The sequence below is a fragment of the Cavia porcellus genome, unplaced genomic scaffold (genome assembly GCF_034190915.1).
Source record: "Cavia porcellus strain 051 isolate PalLab524CR breed Dunkin Hartley unplaced genomic scaffold, mCavPor4.1 scaffold_14, whole genome shotgun sequence".
Taxonomy (NCBI): domain Eukaryota; kingdom Metazoa; phylum Chordata; class Mammalia; order Rodentia; family Caviidae; genus Cavia; species Cavia porcellus.
This window is the reverse complement of record NW_026947497.1, coordinates 5687706-5712798: the sequence shown is the minus strand read 5'-3', so window position 1 is coordinate 5712798 and position 25093 is coordinate 5687706. Positions and strand designations below refer to the sequence as shown.

General features: G+C 43.4%; 1 protein-coding gene across 1 annotated transcript in view; it reads left to right on the top strand.

Moving 5' to 3' along the window:
* Ppa2 (inorganic pyrophosphatase 2) overlaps positions 1–25093 on the top strand; it is a 67096-nt gene that overhangs the window by 37318 nt on the left and 4685 nt on the right. Inside the window, exons 6-9 of the mRNA XM_063260588.1 lie at positions 7293–7419; positions 16457–16584; positions 19142–19227; positions 21429–21498. Coding sequence (XP_063116658.1) covers positions 7293–7419; positions 16457–16584; positions 19142–19227; positions 21429–21498 — 411 coding nt within the window. The remainder of the gene's footprint in view (positions 1–7292; positions 7420–16456; positions 16585–19141; positions 19228–21428; positions 21499–25093) is intronic.

The window sequence follows — 25093 nt, the reverse complement described above, 5'->3', positions numbered from 1 at the left end:
ACAAGGTGATCAACAATGGTTACCATAATGCCTCCCGCTATCTCTAATAGAATTGCCTATATCATTAGTTATAATACAATTGAACAAAACAGTAAAGAACAAAACCGACAAAACCAAAACATTGGAGACATTGTAGGTCTTCAAAAGTAGATAAAAGTCAACGAGAATGGGCATTATAATGAATCTCATTATCTTCACAGCTGATGCCTAAACTTTCGAACCTGATACTATCCAGCAAAACAGAATAGGGGAACATCAGTCAAAAACAAGATGGTGAGAGTAATACAGGGCTTCAAATCGAGATAATAGAAAGTCAAAGTGGGTTACTATATTATATCCTGCTATTTTTTTCCCTTTAATTAAACGGATAAAAATAAAAAAGTAAATAATGGAGTGGAGATTGAGAAAAAAGAGGGCATAACAGCGAGACAGCGCAGATCAAAACATAATCATTTAAGCAGAATAGTGTTTCACCACCAGATAATTCCGACCCAAAAGTAGTTACCATATTGACTCTTTCCTTGAAGTCCTTGAGTACAACTTCGTAACTGTAGCATTAAGTATATCAAAACAATGTAAAACCATTTAAGAGAATGACAGCATTACAGAGTATTTAGCATTGACTAACAGAAAATGAACAATGGTTTCTGTATAATCTCCTTGTCTTTAAAAGGTTTTTGCTTATACTATCGTACATAATAAAATCCAATAAGATACAACCTGTTTAGACCATTGGAGACAGAAGAACAAAAGCTAGATGAGACTTCAAAACAAGATGATACTAAATCAGTATTACCTACCTATTAAGATGTCATTTTCTCCAAAATAGCTGTTCCTATCATCCAATCTTCTCTGTCTCATTTCTGTTGAGCTCTTTTTCTGTCAGTAGCTGTCAGTTTGTCTTCTTCATTTTGTTCTCTGCTCCATTCGTTGTGGCCTCCCCGCCACTATTTCTGGGTTCTTTGTATTTTTCTTTTTTTAGAATATCCTGCAATACTTTCTGTAGGGTTGAATTGGTGGTTGCAAATTCCCCCAGTTCCTCTTTATCCTGGAAGCACCTCGTTTTTCCATCAATTTCCAGGGACAGTTGTGCAGGATATCTCAATCTTGGCTGGAGATTATTATCTTTGAAAGTTTGAATTATTTCCCCCCATGCTCTTCGTGATTTGATGGTTTGTGCAGAGAAATCTGCTGTAATTCTGATGGGTGTTCCCTTGTAAGTGGTCTGTTTCTTGTCTCTTACAGCTTTTAATATTCTGTTCTTGTATTGAATTTCTGGAATTTTTATTATTATATGCCTGGGTGTTTCTCTGTTAGGGTTGTAGGTAGCTGGGGTCCTGTATGCCTCGTACATCTGAGTATCTTTACCTTTTGCTAAATTAGGAAAATTCTCCTGGATTATTTCTGTGAGTAGCTTTTGTAGTTCACTTGTTTGTGTCCCTACTTCTTCTTTTATGTTCTTAATCCTTAAGTTATGGCTCCTCTTATCATCTTCTTGTCTTTGTATTATTCCTGTTTGTTTCTTTGTTATTTTTAAGAAGTTTTTCATTTCATTCTCCCATATTACTAGTCTGCCCTCCAGTTCAGATAGTCTGTCCTTAGTTTCTTTCAAGCTGTTATGCCAGTCTTGGATAGACTTCTTAATTTCTTGATAGTCCCTTTGAACCTGCTTCACGTACTCTATGCTTTCTCTGTTTTCTCCATCAAACAATTCTCCCCTCTTGTTCTGTTCTTCCATTCCACCATCTGTTTTTTCCTGGGTGGTGCTTAGCATTTCTCTAACTATTCTGCATACTTCTAGCTTCAGGTCGTTGATAACTTCATTCCTGAATTGGTCTATGAGGCTTTCTATATGGCGCTTAATGTCTATTGGTGAGGTGTCTGCTATTGCCTGTTTCTCAGAATTGGGGGCCAAGGAGCCTTTCTTGTTGCTTCCCTTCCCCATATTTTCTGTTCCTTATATATATGCAAACTTACATAGGAGGCCCAGCTTCCCTGCCTGTCAGCCACAGCCTGATCAAATTGCACTGGCTAGGTGTTCCCGCCCACCGCTGCGCACCAGGGAGTTACAGACTAGGCAGCCTACGCAGGAGTCAGTCGTCCCTCCGGTCCACCATCAGGCTCTGGGATCTGGGTTGGGCCAGCCTACCGAGTCCACCAGCAGCGTCACGCAGGCCAGGCACTTTTCACCAATCCCGTCCGAGAGGGGAATGTGTGGCTGGAGTCGCCACCGCGCCCTGCTCTTACAGGACTGCCCGAGCCCAGAAAGTCCTCCGCTGGAGTCAAACTGTGGTAGAGTGTCAGTTTCTCTCACTCACCTCGCCACCAGTCAGTGTACGCCTCCTTGTCCATCCTGTTTTCGACTCCGTTCGCAGACTCCCATTCCCAGAGCTTCTGTGCGTCTCTCCTTGCCGAGCTGCTGTGGAGGCAGCCAGCCTCCGAGCGGCGGGAAACCCAAATCGCGGTTTCCAATGGCGCGGGGTCCAGCCTCCACACTGAGTCTTTTCTGTTCCTATTTTAGCGCCAGGACTGCATTCCAAGTTGGTTTCTCTCAGCCCAGTTCATTCCTGAGTCAGCAGAGCATGTCTCTACCGGCTCATGTCTCCTTAGTCCGCATCATTACTGACTTCTGAGCCGAGCCTTTCAGAGAGCCTCCGGTAGTTGCTGTTATCTGTCCGCCATGTTCTCCCGGAAGTCCCCAATCTGTAGTTTTATATAAAAAAGTATTGACTTGTCGATCACAGTGATGGAATGCACCTGAGGTCGGTGTTGGGTGAACTTGAAGAGGGCCTTAAGAGCCAGCAGTTGCTTTGTTAAAGGTTCATTTCTGACCATATGATCCAAGAGGAGCAAGTGCCATCATTTCAGGCCCCTTGTGACTGAGTCTTTAACTGATATAATATTCACATAATGTAAAGTCAACTGATTTAAAGTGGTCATTAGATTCAGTGCAGTTGGCACATTCAGTGTTGCACGACGGCTGCCGTCCGTCCATTCTGTACTCAGGAGCACCAGTGACCGCTGACCTGCCTTTCCTCCGCAGGACATTGCCTATGAACAAAGGCATAGGAGCCTTTTGTTTTGGCTGCTTGGACTTAGTGCCCTTTAGAGGCTGATGGGGGCCTAGCATTTAGCATGACACTCCTGACTTGACACAGGTTTAGCTACTGTTATGACTGCCGCTGCTGTCCACCTTCATTTCCGAGCTCCGGTTTGGATACCTTGTTTCATTTCTTCTTCCTCGGAGTAGGACTGCTAGGTCATGCATGTGATAGTAAAAGCTTTGGCCACCGGAGAAACCAATAAGCTGTTTTCTACAACATTTTATGGTCCTACCCATAGTGCAGCAGGATTGCAGTTTCTTCATCTGCTGGGGTTTTTGCTATTGTTGTTCGTTTAATAATGGGTCATTCTAGTGAGTGTGAAATTATAGTTAACCTTTAACTCATATAAGTTAATGTGTCGTACATTTCAACTAAAAGAAATATGTTTAAAGCTATAGCTACAAATGCAACATCCCTAGTTTTTCTGACCTACAGTTATTGTATACTGCACACATTGGATGTGTACAGACGCGTGACCTGATGCCAGCAAGCCCGTGACCAGAGTGAGGCAGTGGACACGATCACTTCCTGCCTGCAGGGAGGGCGGCTCAGCTTCATCCTCTGACCTAGGAAGGAGCAGAGCTTTGGTCCCAGCTGGCGTGAACCCGGGTCTACGCTTTGCACTCTATTCTGAGTGCCACCTTTCTGAAATGCAGGTGGCATCATCTTGTGGGCACTGAGAAAGGTGCGGTGCAGAGGCCTCTCGAGTGTCGTAAGAACTCCCTTCCTTTCCTCTTTTGCTCTTTTTACCCTTCCCCTTGCATCTTCCGCTACCCTGTGTGGTGATCTGCTGGAACCTTGTCCAGACCACCCGTTATCCATAGGGTGGTAACCATTTTCTGATTTCTTGGATCGCTGAGTCCTTTGATTATGTTCTTCTCTGCCAGGGGCCCCTGATTCTGCTGTCTGGAGTGGGCCCTTGCCTCGGAGCTGAGCACGGCATTCATAGTATCATAGTGTTGATCACGCCTCTCAACTCACACATGCTCTGTCTTCCAGTGTGAACTTGGCCTCAAGTGCGTAAGTCTCCCAAACCAGACTGTAGACCTTTGAGAACGGGGATTTTTGTTTTTTCTTTTTGTATATAAAGAGCTTATGATACAGTGTTCAGTACTTACTAGAGGCTCAACTTTTGAGGAACTGATTACTATAATGTGTTGCTTTCCCACAAGTGAGATTTCAATTTATTGTGCATAATCACATTAATCTGCTACATAAACTAAGTATTGCTTCACACAGGTTTATTTTAAGATTTTAGGTTCATTTTGCAAATTTGATGAAAGAATTTATTCCTAATAGATATCATGTGTGTTTCATTCTTGTATTTGAACATCAAAATACAACAGGTTTAGACTGTCTCCTTTCATGATGCTACATTTTTACAATACATGAATTATGATTTTATTTTGATTTTTTAAAAATCTTTTTGATTAATTTATTTGTCTCTGAGACAGCATCTCACTGTGTTGACCGGGATAGTGGCTAACCACTGGGCTTAAACAACCTTCCTGCCTCATTCAGCATTGGAGAAACTCTACTACTATTGTGCCTTCACCATACGTGGCTTTCTTTTGATTTTTAAATTAAAAATGTGTAGTTAGTAAAATGACATTTTTTAAAACTTTTCAGTTTGAATGTGCATTCTCATGTGAAAGTTTATAGGTCTGCATTAAGGGACAAGTTACACTTGAAAAAACTTCTGACTCTTCCAAAACAGCCAGGAGGGATGAGAGGACCTCCCCTGTGAGGATTCGGAGCAGCTTCGTGACTCCTTTGCTCATTTCTCTCACTCAGCCCTGCATTTGTCTCTGATTCTTGCTCATCTGTAGAGGTTCTTGGTCCCAGAACCGTGGGATGCAGCCTCCCTGGACCATGTTGTGTAATGTCTCCAGGTGCCGGGCCATTTTGCTCAGGAGAGTGAAATCAAAGATACTAGTTCAGTTTCTTATTTCTCTGAGAACAGGAAAAGGAATCCTCTGCATAGATGAAGAGCTGTCAGTCAGTGAGATTCCCTGCCAACGAGAGAAAGCAAGATCCAGGGAGGGTCAGGGTCAGGTGCTGCCCCTGTGTGTTCATTTAAACCTCCAGGTGTGAGCCTGAACACCTGTTTAAAGAACAGCTGCTTTTGAGTTTTTCTTCAAAAACTGTCATGATGTGTTCCCATTTTCAACTGTTTTTTTTTTCATGATTTCCTTTTATTTCTAGAAGCTTTTCATGTATAAGAAATTTTAGCTCTTTGCATATGACTAGGTTGGTTCAGTTCACTTCTTTAACACTGAGTAAAATGCACTTAGACTCAGGGACTGGGACAAATGTCAGACCCAAGGCACCTCTATGTGTTCCAGACAGAAGACCATTTTTGTCACCTGGAGGGGGTTCTCTCTTGCCCCTTTTGAAGTCTCTCTAACCACAGGCCTTCTAGACTAGTGGTCTTGTTATTTAAGAATTTTGAAGGCTTTGTTTTGTTTTTTGTCTTACATTGCTTCTAAAGAGAAACCAGCTATCACTCTTACTTTTGTACCCTTATTTGTAATCTTCCCCCATCTGTCTTTAATTTATGTAATAGATTTTCATGAATTTGATTAAGATGTGCCTGAGATTAGTTTCTTGTGTATATTTAATTTATTTTATTGTTTCCTAATCTGCAGGTTTATACTTTTCACCAAATTTGGGAAATTTTTGAATATTATTTCCTCAGATATTTTTCAGGTTCCTCTTTTCCATGCTGAGAGTCCAGTCATTCAGAAAAGAATGCTGGCTGTCCCACAGGTCACTGAGATTATTAATTTGTCCTTGTGTTTCACTCTGAAACAATCCTGTTATTGTGCCTTCTAGTCCACTAAAGCTCTGTATTACTGGGTCTGATTGATTGTTAAATCCATCCACAGGATTTTCCATCTCAGATCATGTATTTTTCAACTCTAAAGTTGCCATTTGAGCTCTTTTCTATTTCCCATTTCTCCTCTCCACATTTTCGTGTTCTTCTTTACATCCCTAAGCATCTTAACAGAAACTGTTCTGAAATTCCTGCTAGTTCCATCACCAGGCATTTCTGGGTTTATTTTTGTTGACTGATCTCCCTTCCTGGTGTGGCTGACGTTTTCCTGCTTCTTGACCGATGTGACTGTGATGTTGTTGAATGGATTTACCTTCCTTTAAAGAATATTTATTGGGGGTGGGTGGTTACTCATGAATCATTGTATTTCTGAGGATTTTAAGGAAGACAAATCCTTTTTAGGGGAGGTCCAGAGAAAGCCCTCCCTGAGCTGGGTCTGCTGGCCCTGAAGGATGCTCTCTAAGGGCTGTCATGCCTGTGAGCTCCTCTCCCAGCTCCTGCATTCCTCCAGGCTTGGTCACTGCTTCATCGGTGTCACCAAGGCACTGCGGGAGATTTCTGGAGCCCACTCTCACCCCCACTATTGCAAATTCTAGCTGCCTTATCTTCCTTGCATTTGTTTGTGTTTACTGGCAGTACTGTTTACCTTAAAACATGAAGTTGCACAAATAGTTCTTTAGAGCATGAAACTAAATGAATTGACACAGAAAATTGCTCTTAGCATTTCTAAGAGTACAGAAACAACTTCTGCCTCTCTGTGTGTAAGTTGCATGTAATGCCATGGTGTAAATATTGATTATGTGTAAGTAAAATGAGCCTGGAAAGGAAATGAAACTGGATGGCTCCTGGAACTGCTTTCCCCGCCACAATGGGCAGCCTCAAGCCTTCCGAGGAGGAGGAGGAGGAGGTGTCTCCGCCCTGATCCTTGTTCCCCAGCTCTTGGTAGCTCTATTCTGAGACCCCAGCTTTCGCCGGGTCCTCATCCTTGTTCAGCCCAGTGAGTGTGGCTCTCCTTAGCTGGCCCCTGGGCCTCACTCATCTGTCTTCACTCTGGGTCTCAGTCCTGTATGCCTGTCGTTCAGTGTCTGCAAAGAGGGATTTCATGCATTTTGTCCACTTTTCTGAAAGAACAATGTATTTTCTTTTAACCACTAATCCCATCTTGGTTGAAGGGAACGTTTTGAGATTCTACAATGGACATTTTCAGGGAAGATTTTATGATTATGTGTTTTTACATTCTGTTTAATTATTGAAGCTATTGATTCTGGTCCATGGTGCTTTCCCTCTTTCATATGGATTTAAGATATAAACTCTCCAAAACCCCACCACAGTGATGTCTCTTCTCATTAAAGGTTCTTTCCAGAGGGGAGGTTGTCCCTGTGAAGATCCTTGGCATCTTGGCTCTCCTTGATCAAGGTGAAACAGATTGGAAATTGATTGCTATCAATGCAAACGATCCTGAGGCCCACAAGTTTCACGGTAGGTCTGCAGCTGTCCAGTGCACTGCTGGTGTTCTTGTAACTGAAAAGATGCTCTTTTGGGTATTTGGGAGTTAAGTTCATGATTTGGGTTTATTCTCTTCCCACGGACTATGCAGGGCAGTCCAGTATGTGTTTTGTCAGGATCAGGTATGCTAGTAATATAGGGGAATGAAATACCCAGCCTACTAGATGTCTGGTAAGAGTATGTTCTATAAAGTCAGAGAATGAATTTTAGGAACAATGGAGGTTAAGAGTGGAATATATTTATTGAGAGAAAGAAAGCTTCTGTCTGAGGTTTGCCAGGGACTCTGTCTTTTCTAGGGATCATAAATGTCTGAAAATCTTTCTTTTGTGAGGGCGACGGCCAGCTTTTTCTAAAATAACTTTAAAAGAGCTAATGCAGTAAGTAGGCCAGAATAACTATATTTGAATCAGTATTTCTGTCACAGAGAAGGTAGTGATTGTCTGACAGTGTGAACAGGTTTAATTCCATACGGTATAGCAACTAACTGGAAGTTTTAAAAATTCCTGAGTTTTCTGTGCGTGTGTATAACGTAGTATTTTAGGGAACTTTCGTTTTCCACTTTATTAGTACTTAGAAATTTAAAAATTAAATTCCATCCTCCTGGTATCCACTACTTTAAGAAAAAGATACTGCTGTGTGGTACGATCAATGTAAAATTTTCCTCTCAAAGGAAATGACGAGGCCTGTTTTTGTCTTATACATGATTGTGCATATGTGTGTGTGTGTGTGTGTGTGTGTGTGTGTGCATGCACATGTATTGTAGTTAGGAGTTGTGCACAGAACAATTAGCATCAGGACATGGAGTTTATAATATTAATTTATAGTGGTTTATAATATTATTTTACAATGTTAACGGGAGTTAACACAAGAAAATGCAGGAAGTCTATCCGCAACACCAAAGACATAGAATATTTAGCTAAGGGCCTGAATCCCACAGCAGTGTCCCACATGAGTCCAGATGACAGTGCCTCCCATGAGTCCAACTGGAGGTCCAGAGCCCACAAGAAGGACTCATGCCAGTCTCTTTTATGGATCCGTGCCGGGAAGACCCAAGGGTCAGCAGTGGAAGCCAGAAAGTCTGTGCCAGTAGGATGAAGGAGCTGTGCTTATGGGATGAGGGTTCTACGCTGGAGCCGAGAAGTCACACTCACAACAAAGACCAGGGCTGTCCTGAAAAGCACCACAGGCATCCTCAGCGACACGGAGGCCCCGAGTTCCTCTGATGACAAGCACAGTCGGGTACATGCCAGGAAGCCAGTGTGACAAGTTCATCCTGGAGACCAAGCGGCACATGTCTTCCCTCGAGAGCCAGGAAGCAATGCTTGATGTGAGGACCAGAGCTTCTCCAAGAGAACCAACAGCTCAGACAGCAACACGCAGGAGAACCCACAATGCCTCAATGCAACGACGCATTAACGCCTTCCTTCTCTTTCACCAACCTCTCTATTTATGCTGGCAACTTTCCTCAGGTGGAGCATCTACATTCAGTGCCAGGCTGATGCAGTCCCGCTGGCGTTAAGTTACCACCAGTTCTTAATCCATAACGCCGTGTGAGTGTGGGTGCCTGCGTGTGTGCATTCTGTTCACTCTGTTGAGGTTCACTCAGTCGTGGTTCTTCTTGGAAGCTCTGGAGCTGCTTTCCTGTGAGGAAGGAAGCAGCCTCTTCCATGGCAGCTCTCGCACAGCACTCTCCTGTGGAGACCATTGCATCCGCCCAAATGTGTGGAGTTGATGTGGACGTGGCTGCAGCAGGGAGCAGACTCTGAAGACTTGTATTAGTCTGTGTTTGCCGTGCATTCTGATGGCTTTGGTCCGAGAGCCCTGGCCCTTGTACAGCACACCTTCATTGTTTTTGCTCCCCTTCTCCTCCCCTCCCTCTCGGCTCTCCGTCTGCTTCACGTGTGCAGGAACTGTTGGCTTTCTTTCCATTCCCTCTCCCTCCCCTCTTCCTTTCCCGTCCTTCCCACTGCCATTTGAGAAAGGTCTCCCTGCCTCGATTCTGTGTGCACTCTCACGCCCTCTGTCTTTCTGTCTCTCTCTCTTTGTCTCTCTGTGTGTGTGTGTGTGTGTGTGTGTATCTATAACTTATATCTGGCTGTATTTCTGTCTTTAACATTACTGGTTTTTTAAATCTCCATGTTTTACCTTCTGAAATACCAATAGTCACTGCACAAATCATTAAAAACTCTGAATATTTGAAGCCAGATTCCTTGGACTCCTGGGTAGGGACTGAGTGCTGGGCTCGTGAGGCGGTGGGAGGCCAGGTGTGCACTGTGGTTCAGGCTCACAGCTCTGGAGTAGCATCAAGTCCTGGAAGAGTTCAGAAGGCCCTGGCCACAGGAGATGACACCGCCTGGCTATGAAATAACCAGCCAGAGGTTTTTAAGAAGACGGAGGTGCTGGGACTTGTGTCCTGCCTCTCTTGGTTAAATTGCCGCCTTCCAGACTGTGGTGCTTTAGCAATTCACCAGGCTGCGGTTCGGCCGGTGGAACTTCCTGCAAGGCCTGAGGACTTCTATCCAGCATCAGGCGGTCAGGAGACAGTTTGGAGTTTGGGCCTAGAAGTTATTTCACCTTGCAGAGTCAGGAAGATTTCTTTTGTTGGGTCTTTAAATAAATGTAAAATATTTTCTGTTATCCTGAAGTTGCCTGCACAGTGACCCTACAGTTTTAAAAATAGAAGATTAAAAATGAAATTTGAGATCAGAATTATGTTGATGTGGGTAAATTCTGGATAAACAAGTTAGACCAGTAAGAGAGAATTATTTTAAATTAGACAATCGGGACTTTTTTAAGGCCATCATCACTTTTTTTATATGTTTCATATGTGTAGAATTTCAACACATTTTTAGGGAACCTTTAAAACCCAATAGAACTACAGAATTTCTTTTGCTGTCTTTCAGAGCAGGAATAAACATGTTGGGCTTAAATTTTCATGTTCTAGGTAAATACTTAGAGTGCCCCTGGGATTTTTTTTTTTCAAATAATTAATATGGCATTTGATTTTCTTCTTGGAACATAATTTAATTCCGTCATTTGGAAACAAAGGGGAAAGACAAAATGGCATGGTAATCTTCAGGGAAATATTGGTGGTGAGCTGCCTCGTTGGAAGGAACAGATGAGTTTGTGCCCTGGCCTGGGACAGGAGGTGACGTCCTGTGGTTGACCCTGACGCTGACATTTGCTTAGCATACTGCGTGCCTGGGAACCGGACCCCAGGCTTCCTTTGGAACTGTACGTTTGGTCTTCCTTCATTCTCAGCTGAGATGTGCTGCTTGTTCCCATTTTTTTTTCAGTCAGGGAGACTGAGGCAGCATGGGGGGAAGGCTGGGGACTTTCTAAAGTAGCACGTCAATCACTCATATCTTCATTTCTGCCCCCCTTTCCCCTCCTAAAACATACTGGGGTGGTCAGCCACGTCCGTTGCTTTCTGGGATGCTGTTTTCTCTTTAATAAACTTAGGCAACCATACGAGAATGATAATTGGCGATTTGGTGAGGGTAGGCTGTGATCTTTTTCCCTTTGATGTCATGAATAGTGTACCTCAAGAGGCTGGGAGTGGGGGCGTAGGGGCAGGGAGCAGGGAGGCAGTTGAGGTACAGGGGTGAGTTGCGGTATTGCACTATAATTAAGAACTAGATTGCTGGGAGTCTGTGGCCTCTTTTGGAATCTTGACCCCTTAGAATTGTTTAGGTGAGTCATATTCCCATTGTGTGGTGAGGAGTAGAGGAGGCCTAAGTTTAACCTCCTCCCCTGTGAGGACTTGTTTGTTGTCTGACCTTGGAGAACCACGCAACCTCCCAGGGCCTACTTCTCCAAAATGGTGGGCTTCGTCCTGAGGAAACCAAGCTTGGAGTTTCCCCTTCTCTGAGGTTGTGTTCTAGAAAACACTTATAACCTGTTACTTCCACTTAGTCTTCCTACATAAGTAGAAAGCTCTAAATTAGCTTCAGGGTTAGTACTGAGGGGACACAATTCCTTACCACCATTAGCACACTCTAGTTCTGCAGACGAATGGAGTTCACTGTGCTATCCCATAGAAACACAGTTTAAGTTCAGAGCTCGAGCTGGGTGTCCTGGGGACATCCCCCCATTGTAAAGAACTTTAGGGAAGTGATGGACCCAAAACTCCTTTGAGGTCTGTCAGACCCCAGCCTGTATCTCTAGCCACTTTGTTACACATTCTGCATCAAAATTAGAGTAGAGAAACATTGCAGTTTCTTCTATGTATGAAGTACTTACATGATTTTCATTTTATTGACCATGTGTGTTTCTTATAAACTTATAATGAATGTTTTTTTCCAATCCATCTTATTTCAAAGAGAAAAAAATAAAATTTCAAAACACTTCAATCAAGGGGCAACAATGGTACATGTATTGCACATTGTCATCCCCAAATCATTCACCCAGAGCACAAGACATCTGTTTACAATTGTCTGAACAATAGCAGTACTTTCTCTTCAGAGATCTCAGAGAAATCAGTAGTAAAAATATCTTAACAATTTTTATATACATACATACATAGTTTTACATACATACATATATGTACATTATGTTTTTGGAAAAATCTACCAATTCTTCTCTAAGATTGTTTTCTAATCCAATACCTGTAGACTGTCTACAGAGCTTCCTTGTTTGCCATCCTTGTGTTGAAAGGTTAATCTCTGCTATTTTTTTCTTGAGGTTAGTACATAGTTTAGTACTGTTTTGCCTTGGTAAGAGCATAAGTTGTGGAAAGGAGAAGAGGGAAGGGAAGAGGGAAGGGAAGTGCAGGCCCCATGACAGTGCTGTTCATAGCCCTTCTGCAGTGAGCCCAGACATGCAGAACATTCTGGAAAACGTGGACATCCTTAGAGCATCTCAGCCGTTAAGAAAACTAAGTCTCTCAGCATGAATTGTACTGCAAAAAAATACAGTGAATGTTTTGGAATGAAACGGTGTTTCCTGTGAATATTTGTAAGGAGACATTAAAAACATGCCTTGTTGCCTCTGTCAGCTTGTTTGGAGAGGCGGGTTGTGCCCATGGTTGGCGCCGTGTGAGCAGCAGGGAACTTGAGCGAGGGTTCTGTGGGTACCTCCCATAGAACTGTTACCTCCCTCTTCATTTCTCCTTTTTTAACTCCCTTTATTTTTTTTTTACTGTTTAAATAATAAAGATAGATGTTATTTATGTTATTGATTTATATATAAAAATGAAAAGTGCTCACCTGAGTCTATGCCTTCCTTGCCTTCTGTTGTGGTTGGTAATCAGTCTTAATCCGACAGAGCAGAGCTCTTCCTGCTGCTCTCTGTGGAAGTCCAGGTTGTTCTCGATTGTGGAAACGGATGGTCAGGTGAGAGCTGTGAATCTGCGGTCTGCAGCCACCCTCCCTGGGAGCTCTGGTGCCTGGTGTGCCACACGTGCTCAGTGAAGTTTTTCTGAAATAGATGCGTGAATAAATGAATGTATGCATCTTTGACAAAAATGTACATCTGAGCAAAGTCTGAAAATGTCTTCAAAGTGGAAGCACTTTGATTTTTTGTTGTTGTTTTGGTACTAGGCATCAAACTTAAGACCTTGCACTTGCCAGGCAAGCACTTCGCCTCTGAGCTGAATCCCTGGCCAAACACTATGCTTATTTTAAAGGACAAAAACACTCATTTGTCCTTGAGACACTGGCCCTTTAACAATAACAGTTGTTTCTTTAGAGCCACATGCCCAGAGTTCATTTTTGTAGTGGGACTTTCTAACCTCGTCGTTGCTAGCATCAGAAATCTTTCTTAGTTAAGCTGCTCACAGTCTGACAGGTCCGGCCCTCTGCCACCAGATTCTCGTATTGAGCTTAGCGCCAGCTTTCTAGTGATCTCTTCTCCCTCCGGTTGCCTGAAACTCTTCTGTCTTCCTTCTCTGTTGAACCAGTGGTGACATTTTTCTGCACCAATCTCCTTCTCTTCTACACTGTGCATCAGACATAACTGACTCTCAACACAATTCGTCTTAAAAGGAAAGAAGAAAACCTGACTTCTTCACAGGGAAGTCTAATCGTGTACCTTGGGCAAAGTCTGCCAGTCACCCCACCTGTTCTTCTGGGGACCGGCCCTGTTATTCTGAAGTGTGTCACGGGTCGCCATCCCCCTGGTGCCAGACTCTGTCTCGGTGGTTTTGCTGATGTGTTTCCTCTTCTCTGAAGTGCGCTCGTCTGCCTGGCAGCACCTGCTTCTCCTTGGTGGCCCAGGAGAAATGTCATCCTTCAAGCTGCCGTCTTTGGCTCTGAAAGGTGGTAATGGTTGCTAATCACTTCTGCTTGGGTTCTGTGAAATGTCTTTGGTTTCACATATTTGTGGTATATTTGTTTCCTTCATACCACCTATGTAGGCTTTGAAGTCTTTCAGGACTGAGCTGTCTGTCCCAGAGTTTTTCACAGTGAACTTTCTGGTTTACACACATCCCGTCTGAAGTATACTGAGGAGTGTTGGCAGCTATGGGTAGTTGTCTGATGACTGTCACAGTCACTGTATTGAGCATTCCTGTCACCTCCTGGTTCCCAGTCAGTCTTCTCCTTCTATCCCAGGTCCCTGGCAAACACTGGTCACATTCCTGCGACCATAGCTGTGCCCGTTTACTTTCCTACCCGTGGAGTCAGGAGGCAGCAGTCTGTTCCCAGGGCCTCGGGGCTGAGGTGCAATCTTTTGCACGTGGCTGCTTGTGCTCAAGGATGCACTGGCGGTTCATGACTTCATTGGTGATAACATTCCACAGTGAAGCCCAGCAGTCTCACCCCTGGTGCAAATTCAGTTTTCTGATAATTAGATAATATAAGTGAAATGTTATGAACATTACAAGTCTTTGTGAGAATATATTTTTGTTCCCCATGATGGTTTGAATATATTACCATGTATAATCATAGAAACATTGACTTTTCCCGCCTCCATTTTGGAGATAAAGAAGAACAGTTACTTTCCCAATATAATACAACATGTGAGTGCCAGGACAGAAATTTGAACTTAAGCTGTCCAACTCCACACTGCTGTCTTTCGTTTGTTCTTATAAACTCCCTGTGTCCTGTCATTATTTTCTGAATATTCTTACTTTCCATTTTTGTTGTACCAAAACTTGCTCATTTAATAATTTTTTTCTTGCTTGTTTTTAATATTTTAATTATATAACAAATTAAGGGCCTAACTGTAGTTCTTTTTGGTAGGTAAGAAAGTGCTTAAATTTTTTTATTATTAGTTTTTAAATTTACTTGACTTAACAAAATTTGTTGTAGAGTGTATTGTCTTAATTTCATGTTTAAAATTTCTTCATGTTTTCTTAGGTTTTAATAAATAATCACTTTTAAAGGTCATTTGTGTCCTAATCTATTTCCAGGTTCACAGATTTCGTGAGCATTATTTATGGGATGTGTTTATGAGATGGATGTTAGTTTGTATTTTTCAAATAATTTCTGTCACTTTTATTTGGTTATTTTGGCAAAAAAGTAGCATTTTTAATAATTCTGAAGTTTAAATAATACTGAAGTTTCAATAAATACAATTATAAACTTCTGGAATATGAAAGTATATTTTTGGATAAAAATACTAGAATTTCCTTATTCACGAAAGATATTTTTGCAGGCTTTCTTTTTTGTTTGTCTGTTTGTTTCTTTCTTTTTTTCCTTTGCTTTGATTTACATAGTGAATTGCAATTGCTGACATTTTGCTAGTTTTGGATTTTTTGTTTTTGTTTTTTGAGACAGCATCTCTCTCTATCGCACAGGCTGTCCTTGAACCCGCTATGTAGCCCAGGCCAACCTCATCACAGCCATCCTCCTGCTTCAGCCTCCCACGTGCTGGGATTACAGGCATAGGACACTATACCCGGCTTTTTTGTTAGATTTTTAGAAATGTGGAATTGGTTACATTTCTCTTATGTCTATGGAAATAGAATGGTAACTTTTGATTAAGACATTTCAAATTAATTTCACTTTTGTAGAAATATGAACTTAGTTAAAAAAATTAAAAAGAGAACTTCAGATTTAGAAAACCATGTTAAGTTTTAAGATGTGCCTGATACTCTGTTGTTATTATTGTTTGACGGTTTTTAACGAGGTCTCCTGAAGAAGCTTCCCTTGGAGGTTTTGACGCTCCTGTGCCTGCAGCACCCAGGGGGTCCGCTCGCCCAGCAGCTGCCGCCCCTCCCCGTCCCTCTCTGTCCCTTCCATCTCTCAGTCCCCTTCCCACTAGCAAGAGCTCTATTTCCACTTTTTTCAATTGTTTTTTCCCCATCCCTGGCTTTCCATCCTGCTGTCTGTCACTCTGTCTTGTTTAATATTATCATTCCTACATATGTGCTGTGACTTAAAAAAGACACCATTGTATCTAACCTTTTTTAAAAAAACATGCCATAGCACATTATCATTAGTCCTCTCTGGAAATCCTCCGCCTCGCTTCCTCCTCCTGGCCCCTGGAAGCAGTGCTGGCGTCCTCCTCCCTTCCTGCCTGCCTCTGTGTCCTGAATCACTCATGACCCTGACCTGTCGCTGTCACTTGGACTGTGGGGAGGAGCCGGCACTACACGGTGCCAGGTGCTGTGAGCGAGGCTGACGGGGACACTGCAGGAGCCTCCTTCCTGTTGCGTGGCCCTGGATAGCAGCTGTCCTTGTATGTTGACCACAGCCCATGGAGACACTGAGGAAGGAGGACGCAGAGCTGCTGCGGGACGGGCACACACAGAGTGAGCGGGAGGATTTGCATGGATATCAGCGACAGCCTGTCTTTCATTCAATCTGAATTTTTCAGTGCAAACAGTTACAACGTAGCTGTCATATGCCTGTGTCTCTGGTCCGCTGGTGGTCTGTCTGTCGGTGGTGGCTTCCATGTGAACACACAAGTCCCAGGTGACACTGCAGGTGTCCGCTGCCTCACTGCCAGCATGTAGAACCACCTGAGTGCTGGCTCAGCTGGCCTGGCTCCCCAGGTCAGGACTCTACCCTGGAGGGAAAAGAATTTTGTGTTTTAACAAACTATGTTTTTGTTTCTTCCCTCACAGATATTGACGATGTTGAAAAGTTCAAGCCAGGGTACCTGGAGGCCACCATCCATTGGTTAAAATTTTATAAGGTGCCAGAGGGGAAGCCACAAAACTGCTTCTTTTACGATGGAAAATTTAAAGACAAGGTAATTACGAGGCTCCATTTTCCAGGGCCCCACTCCCTGTTTCCTTTGGGCAAGTTCTTGTGTGAATATTTCACTATTTGGCATCAGGAAAAAATTGATTTTTGCTGACATACATATTTAAAGACATTGTTTTATCATTTAAAAATTTGGGAGCAAGGATGTTTGCTCATGCCTGCAATCCTGGCACTCAGGAGACTGAAGCAGGAGGATCACTGGGAATTGGAGGCCAGCCTGGGCTACAAAGTGAGTTCAAGGCCAGCTTGATCTACATAGTGAAAGTCTCCCTTAAAAAGATAAAAAAAAAAACCAGAAAACAAAAACAAAACAAAAAACCCAAAGAAACAGAAACAAAACTGGCTGGTGGGATCTAGTGAATCAACAAAACTGAAAAATAATCTGTTTCTCTCATCTATGAATAATAATTCCTTCTACTTATAAAATGGAAGAATTCTGTGATCAGTTAACTCCACAAATTATAGATGTAGAAAACTCTCCATTTGCTAAGTTGAGGGGGAGAAAGTTACCCTTACTGTAAATTGTTAGGACTTTTCTCCTAAACATTCCCCTGCAAGGCTGATCTTACCCACTTCACAATTCCAAATACACTTGGATTCTTTTTTTTTTTTTTTTGGTACTGGGGATCAACTCATGACCCCAAGCTTGCCAGGCAAGTGCTTACGCCATTGAGCTAAATCTCTGGCTCCAGAAAACACTTGAATTGTCTCACTGGTCAAAGATTTCTCTATCAGATGACCACAGCTACCATAAAGGATCTCTAATAAGATGCAGATGGGAAAACAGGCCAAAGAGTCAACATTTAAAATGATGGACCATCTCAAGAAAATCATTCCCACTAAGTAAATTGCAGATTTAAAAACTTAAAAATCACAGTATTTTGCCATATAGGAGTTGATTTTTGGGCCCAGTATTTTTTGAAAAACATATTAAAGAACCTTGGGCCTATAGCTCAGGAGCATAAGTGCCTGTGCAAGTGCAAAGTATTGAGTTCAGTTCCCAGTACAAAAAAACCCCTTAATATTTTGCAGGCTTCATTCAGGATTGTTAGATGCAAATGTAAAACTTATTTTAGACTAGATTTTCTTAAAAATAAATTATTAGAAATTTATAGAATAAATTAAATTTTCTTCAAATTACATGTTTTATTTTATGTTTGAAATAACATATATTTCAAGGGACTGGGGATTTAGCTCTGCAGCATAAGGGCCTCCCTGGCAAGTGCAAGGTTGGGAGTTCAATCCCTGGTACCAAAAAAAAAAAAATGAAAGAAAACTAATAACATTTCAAACCTATATTGTACTTTCATGTACCCTTATTGACTCAGTCAGTCCAACAGTTATGGGTTGATGGAGTGAGCTGTCCTTTGTGTGTTGTTTGTTTTTGACAAACATGAATTCTTTTTCATAAGAAGGCAGGTCATTTTTATACTTCTGGAAATAATAATTTCACACATTGCTCTTTACCATTGTTGTTGAAAATACTGAGCCTCAGCTAAGAAAATGTAATCGTGCCTCTTTAAGGTGGTTGAAAACTGGTTCCCATCTTACAGTATGGAGTTTTCCTGTTCTCATGAGCAGTAACTATAATTAGTCCCCACTGCTGGACATTGGCTAAAAATCTCTTCCTGTGTCATCTAGAGAGTCAGTTGCTGTGCTGGCCCCATATCTTATGGGGGTTCCCTGAGGCCACCTGGCTGAGGTCCACCATCCTCTGTCCTCACAACCAGCAGACCTGGAGGCCAGCCACCTCTGCTGCCCGCTGCTAGCGTGTCTCGGCGCACAGGAGTCTTCATTTGCTTCATTAGAATATTGATTGTGCTTGAAGGGAAAGGAGGACTAGTTAAGCGGTTAATAAATAAAAACTCTCCTTAAAGAAAAGAGGCACGTCGAGGAAGAACACCGAAAGACTATTCTGCTCTGGGATGATCAAGCTTGTTAGACGTCTGTCTGCCAAGCTGTGTGTCTGTCCTTAATTATGCTTTGATAGACATCCTGTGATTTAGGACTGACAAAATGTGTGGGAAGCGTGAGGGAGACTTGCGGCTGGGACACGGTGGCAGGGCCACGGCACCTTGTGACTGGGCCGTAGCTGGGGCGGCAGTAAACAGGGACGTGCTCGCCTACACGGCAGTTACTAGCTCAAGCGCCGTGCAGACCAGATGGTTTTTATTCCTTCCGCAAGTCTGCGGTATCGATCAGGGACTGGCACGCTTTTCTTCTGCACTGGCCAGACGCTGGGCTTTAGAACCCCTCCACTCTGCTACTGTAGCGCAAAAGCAGCCAAAGGCTGAAAGTGGGCCTGACCCGCAGGGCCTCGGTACGGATGATCCCCGCACAGCCCATCACGCAGGTGAGGAAGCTGAGGCTCAGCGCAGTTAGGTGACTACCTGAGTCACACGGCAGATAAACAAGGGGCCCAGAGATTACACTCACGTGCACCCACTCCTAAGGGCTGCCCTTAACGATTAACTATCAGGATGACATTATTTCTGTGTTAATGCAAACGCATGACTGCTGAGTCTTATTTTGTTTGGAACCAGGCTTTTGCTCTTGACGTCATTAAATCTACTCACGATTGTTGGAAAGCGCTGCATATGAAGACGTGTGATGCAGGGCCCATAAACTGGTAAGAATCTGCCTTTTCAATGTGAGTTGTGTTATTTTATTATTGGTATTAAACAGCCGTCTAATCCTGCTCAGACCTCAGAGTTTTGTAAGGGACTTGGATTATTTCCCTGAGTAAGTAATTCCCGGCCGTCTGTCGGGGCTGTGACAGAGTGCCAGGCTCTGGGCTGTGGGAGTGGCATGGCCCTGTCCCAGGAGATCACGTTTTAGTGGGAAAAGTTCAGGGGTGAGAAGGTGCCTCACTGGACTCTGCTGTGATGGGCACCCCCTGTGGGGCTCCAAACAGCAGCTGGTCAGCAGGCAGATGTGTGGGTGTTCTATTGTCTAATAACTGTCAAGCTCCTTGCCAGGAACAAGAAAAGCCTTCTCATCCAACGCAATCTTCATCGTTAGCTGATTAACAGGAATCAAACAGTAGTGTGCATCACTTTTTACAACTGAATACTCAGGACTTCCACTAAAAGTATTTGGATACTTGGGACAAACTACACTATAAATAGTCACGTTCAAACGTACTTGGGCAATCTGTATTTATCTGCCGCTCCTGTCCAGAGCAGACCCCTCTGCCCTTCCTCACAATCGTTTTCCAGAATTTACAAGAAACATGTCTTGGTTTAGTTAAACTCTGAGAAGCATCATGTCCATAGTGTAGCCCTGCCTTTTCAGAGGACAGGCCCTAGGGCTTTGCAGGTCTAGGTTTCTGCCTGGTTCCTCTCTCTCTCCCTTCTCTTCCTCCTCCTGTTCCCCCTGCTCCTTTCTCTCGTCTCCTTCTTCCCCGTCTTCCTCCCCTTTCCCTGCCCTCTCTCACCCTCTCCTTTTCCGTCATTAGGGAGCATCTTCTATAGGGCCTACCTCTTTAAACTTTCAGTTTACTTAAAGATGAACCGTGGAGAAGAGACTACACTAAAGCCGTAAAGATGATAGCACTGACCTCCATCAGGCTTTCTTCATGCAGAATGAGAATAAGTCCCACGTCATGAGGACAGAACCCAAAGCAACCATTTCCTGTCACCATGTTCCTCAGTTACAGACAGATACAGTTTTAAAGGTAAATCAGCGAGCAGGCACAGTCTTTTTTGGTCACAGTTGTCCCAGTGTATTTCACAAAGCAATTATGAAAATAAATTGGATATGTATATGCCTTAAGGCCACTTGAGAGGGAAGTGTGTTTGTTTCTCTGATCATTTGTATCAGTTAGGAGATAATCACCGTTTGTAGCTTATTCCTTTCATGCTTTCATTCTCTTCTTTCTCACCTCTTGCTACCTCTATCCATTTTTACCTGCCAGTTTCTTTAATTTTTTTAACCCAGCACTGGATCTGCTTGGATCTAGGATCTGGGAGCATGCCTGTGTGCAAGGCATGCTGGGAGACAGGAAAGGCCCGGAGCCCTGGGCAAGGTTGGGGAGACTTTGTGCGGCTGCTCCTCCACTGCCCTGGGCGGCCTCCTCAGGAAACGAACTCTTGCGATCATGCAGCTTCCTCCTGTCTTCACCCCTCCATGTGTGCTGAGAGATTGCACAGTGTCTCACCCAGCCAAATAAAATGTGTCACCTACAGGAAAAGTTCTCCATATGGTCCCATTGCGTGGGTCAAATTTGATTCCTCTTTTCTTGACTAAAGGTGGAATATAGCTGTGGTATCTCTTTATGTACACCAGAAAGTAATTAGGGCTTGGATATTGTTTTAAAATCTTTAATATTCTAAGGGAGGCGATGCTGTTGTACATTCTATTTGTAGTTTTGCCTTGAACAATGTACAGTGGATGCACCTTGAGACCATGATGTAAAGTGACATAAATCAGACCCAGGCTTAAATGACACATGGTTTATTTTTATGTGAGAAGCCCAAGTTATAAATAAAAAGCAAAATAACTGACCAAAATTAGGAAGTGGGGAGAGAGATCTTTCCAAAACGGGAAGGGGAGCGAGGTGGGAGCGGGAAGAGAGGGGTGAGAAGGGGAGGAAGGTGCACTGTGTGGGTGCACAGACTCCACGCAGACGCGGACGTTATAAGGGTGGACCAATACAAATCAGTTAACGTTGGAAAGAAGGATGTACACTGATTTTAGTTGTCCTGATTTATGCACATTTAAGTCATGTTCCCTGTCCAGAGTTACCCAGTAGTGAGCACTATCGGAGTGCTCTTTTCTGCCAACCGCTCTCTCTTACTGTGTCCGATGATATTTTCTTTTCTTCTGCAGCACAAACTCCCAGGTGCATGACAGCCCTTTCCGTTGCACTCAGGAGGAAGCAAGAGCGATGGTTGAATCGGTAAGGAGCAAATATGCCTAAGGCATCTTCTAATCGCATAAATGACAGAAGTCCAGCAGAAATCTCGAAATGCTGAGCAGTGAATGTGTCGAGCCTTTTCGGGCAACATAAAGTCAAAAGCTAATGTTGAAATTCTTTTTTTTAATTCAGGGAATTTAAATTTTAAACTTTAGAGAGTCTGGATTTTTAAATTTTATTTTTAAAAGTATATTAACCATTTAATTTTATATGATGTCATTTTTCCTAATTAGATCAACTTATTGATAATGTATATGGTTGACCCGTGATCTAGCTCACCTGCCAGGCAAGCACAAGGTCCTGCGTCTGATTTCCTATACGAAAAACAAAAGGTTCCTGGTCTGCTCCATGCGGTGTCTGTCAGTCATCCAGTGTCTAAACTGGAACTGCCTCTTGGCACACATGCAGGTTTGGGCTCAAGAAAAATGAAACAGAGGAGATTCTTTCTGTTTTGTCTCCTTTCTGTTGAGCTCTCTCACCAGCTTTCCTTCCCACGGCACAGAAAAGTCCTAAGAATAGATTTCCACAGCTCCTCGTGGGGGTGCTGCAGAGAGGCCGCTGAATTTATCAGGAAATTAATACTTAATTTAGAGAACACTAAGAGAATTAATATTCAGGTAATTAAGTAATATTTCTCTGTAAAGTATGTTAGAGGGAAGTCCCACTTATAAATTAAGGGCTCTAAAACACAATTATGAGCTAGAAACTAGTGAGGTTTTGTTTTGTTTTTTTGTCTTTTTCATTTTTATCGGTACCAGGGATCAAACTCATGACCACCTGCTTGCAAGATAGGTGTTTATGCCACTGAGCTAAATCCCCAGCCCCGAAACTAGTGAGTTTAGATCTTTACTATGGGAATGGCTGAAGTGTTAGTTGCTCGCTGTGGTTGCTCTTGTTCTGTGGGGTGTTATCTCCACAGTAGCTCATCGGCTGGGTAAGAAAGGCCTGCTTGGGGGAGACATTGGTGTTAGGATGGATGCCACGTTGAAGGAGGGACCAGAGACCCCACGTTTGTGAGCTCACAGACGCGGGGAGGTGGATAATGAACAAACATGCAAGGAAAACTTAGGGCCTTCTCGCAGATCACAGACGTCATGATGGAAAATGAGCAGGAAGGAAGGGTCAGGTTCCACATCCAGGAGTGGCATCGGAGCTGCCGTGCTTAAAAAGCTGGCCCAGGCCTGGCTCCCCGGGAAGAGATGGCCACGGGGCTCTGGATTGGTGGGAAGAAGGGAGTGTGCGGGAGCACCGAGGGGCAGCATTCCCTGGCCTGGGGCTGGGAGCCCAAGGGTGCCACCTGGTCCACATCGCTGGAAAGCCGCGGCAGACTGCAGGGGCCCGTGGGTCAGGATGGACCCGAGGATGAGCAAGGGGATGTTTGGGGCTGGGATGGACGTGGACGCTCATTAGGAAGCCCCTGCGCACACTGCTTTGGGGACTCCTAAGGAGGCTGGGAACCAGCGGAGGGTATGAGTGATGGGGCGATGCGGCCTGCCCTGGATTTTAGCAAAGTTGTTCCCTAAAACAGTACAATCGCTGATAGCTGTGTCTCGGAAGCAGCAGTGTGTCTGTCACTGGCTGAACGGTAGAAAAAATGTGGTGTTCACACACACTATTCTGCCACGAAGAAGGGTACACCTGAGTCATCTGTAGGAAAAAGGATGCACTCGAGACCATAAAGTTGAGTGAAATAAATCAGACACTCAAGCTCCCATAGCACGTGGTCTGTCTTAGGGAGGAACCCAAAATATAACAAAATAAAAGGTAGGAAGTAGTGGGACAGATCTTTCTCACAGTGACAAACTCTGTATTCTTCAATTATACATGAACATGGGGTTAAGCTTGCAAATTTCCTTTCAAGAGGACCAGGAGATGGAGGGGAAGGGAGGGTTGATTCTATTTGGCTGCATTAATGAGTGATATAATAGGTTGTCATCTTCACATGGGAAATTGAAGCTTTAGTGTTTAGTCTTATTTTGACGGCTTTGTAGGAAGGCAGTGCTCTCGGGAAGGACTAACAAGAGGATGTGTGTGGCCCAGGTGGAGGAGGGGATGGGGGATTCGGAAGCACCGCCTCCTTTTGGCCAGGTTACTGGTTCACCATGAAGAAGGTGCTGTTGCAGAAATGCACAGGTTAGAGAACTGGGCCCCTCATCTCTAGCTCAGTGGAACTTAGCCGGTTTTCATGATTAAGTATCTGTAAGAATCGCCCTGTTAGTCAGAAACGGCCGCGCTCGTGAGTGACTGTTGGAGCTGGTGTCGCAGGCCCTGGATGCACAGAAGGGGTCAGAGCACAGCCAAGGGCAGCGTCCAGACCCGGAGAGCTGTTCACTCGGTGCCTGGCAGTACATGCAGAGAGATTCAGGAAAATACCGTCACTGTAACTAAGAAAGGTAAAAGCTGACAGTTTGGTTTCTATCACTAGACAGCGTCTTAGAAACAGTTAGAAAATACCTGCTAGAGTATTTTATCATACTTCCATTAGAGTCTCAAGAGAGTACATGTGGGGAAGACTTTAGAAGAATCGAAATGGAGAACATTATTGACGTGAATCAATAGGTGCTGAAATTGTGTCCGGTTGTGACAGTTAGGACTGCATCAAAGCAAGGTTTGTCAGTTAGGCCCAGCACCCACAGCGGGCATCAGCAAGGCAGAGCACCCCTGCTCGTCCTGTCCACCTCACCGCCCCAGCGCCTGGGTGGCCTGTACAAGGGTCCTAGTCACAGCCTGAGCTTCTTTGAAATTGTGCACTTGTTTTAAACATCTTTAATTTTATAACTAGAACATGAGGCCTGTCTGTAATGCTTGAGAACCGTATGACCAATAGTTAGAGCTTTATTCAGGGGAACAAGACTTAGAGAGAGCAGTAATAGGGAGCACAATGTGTCTATGTGTGTGTGTGTGTGTGTGTGTGTGTGTGTGTGTGTGTGTGTGTGTGTATACGCACGTGCAGGTGTGTGTACACACTTGTGGTTGCCTTTCAAACTATTCTGTATTTGTTCAATACAGTATATTTGACCTGTCTGCTCAGGTGGAAGATGCTATGTGTTGGACCTTTTATTTCATTCAAATGTCATTTTGAAAATATGTTGATAAGATTGAAGTGAAATTTGCAAGCTTACCCCCATGGTCATTTGTAATTAAAGAATACAGAGTTTGTCACTGGACATGCCCAGAAGTTGAGTATGTGTCAGAGTACAAGTAGTGTGTGAAATACTCCAAAAAGCAGTCATACAGACCACATTCTCTGTCTCTAATAGTTATTCATCAATCAAAAATACTAAAGCATAGATTTGAAATTTTAAAAATACCAGTAAGTTATACCTCAAAAACTAATTACAATAAACTCTGAAATAGTGTCAAAACTTGCACCATATAGCAAGAATAGTGCCTGAAAAAGTAAATGTATGCAATGGAAATGAAGAAAGAAAATGAAACATTCAGCTGTACCATTACTGCCCACCCCTCACTTTTCACGATAGAAGAAAGAAAATCAGGAGTGGATGGATGTTTAATAGAAAGCAACAAGTATCTCAGGATCGACTAAAACAAGAGCCCTGTTGTTTCAAAGCTAACA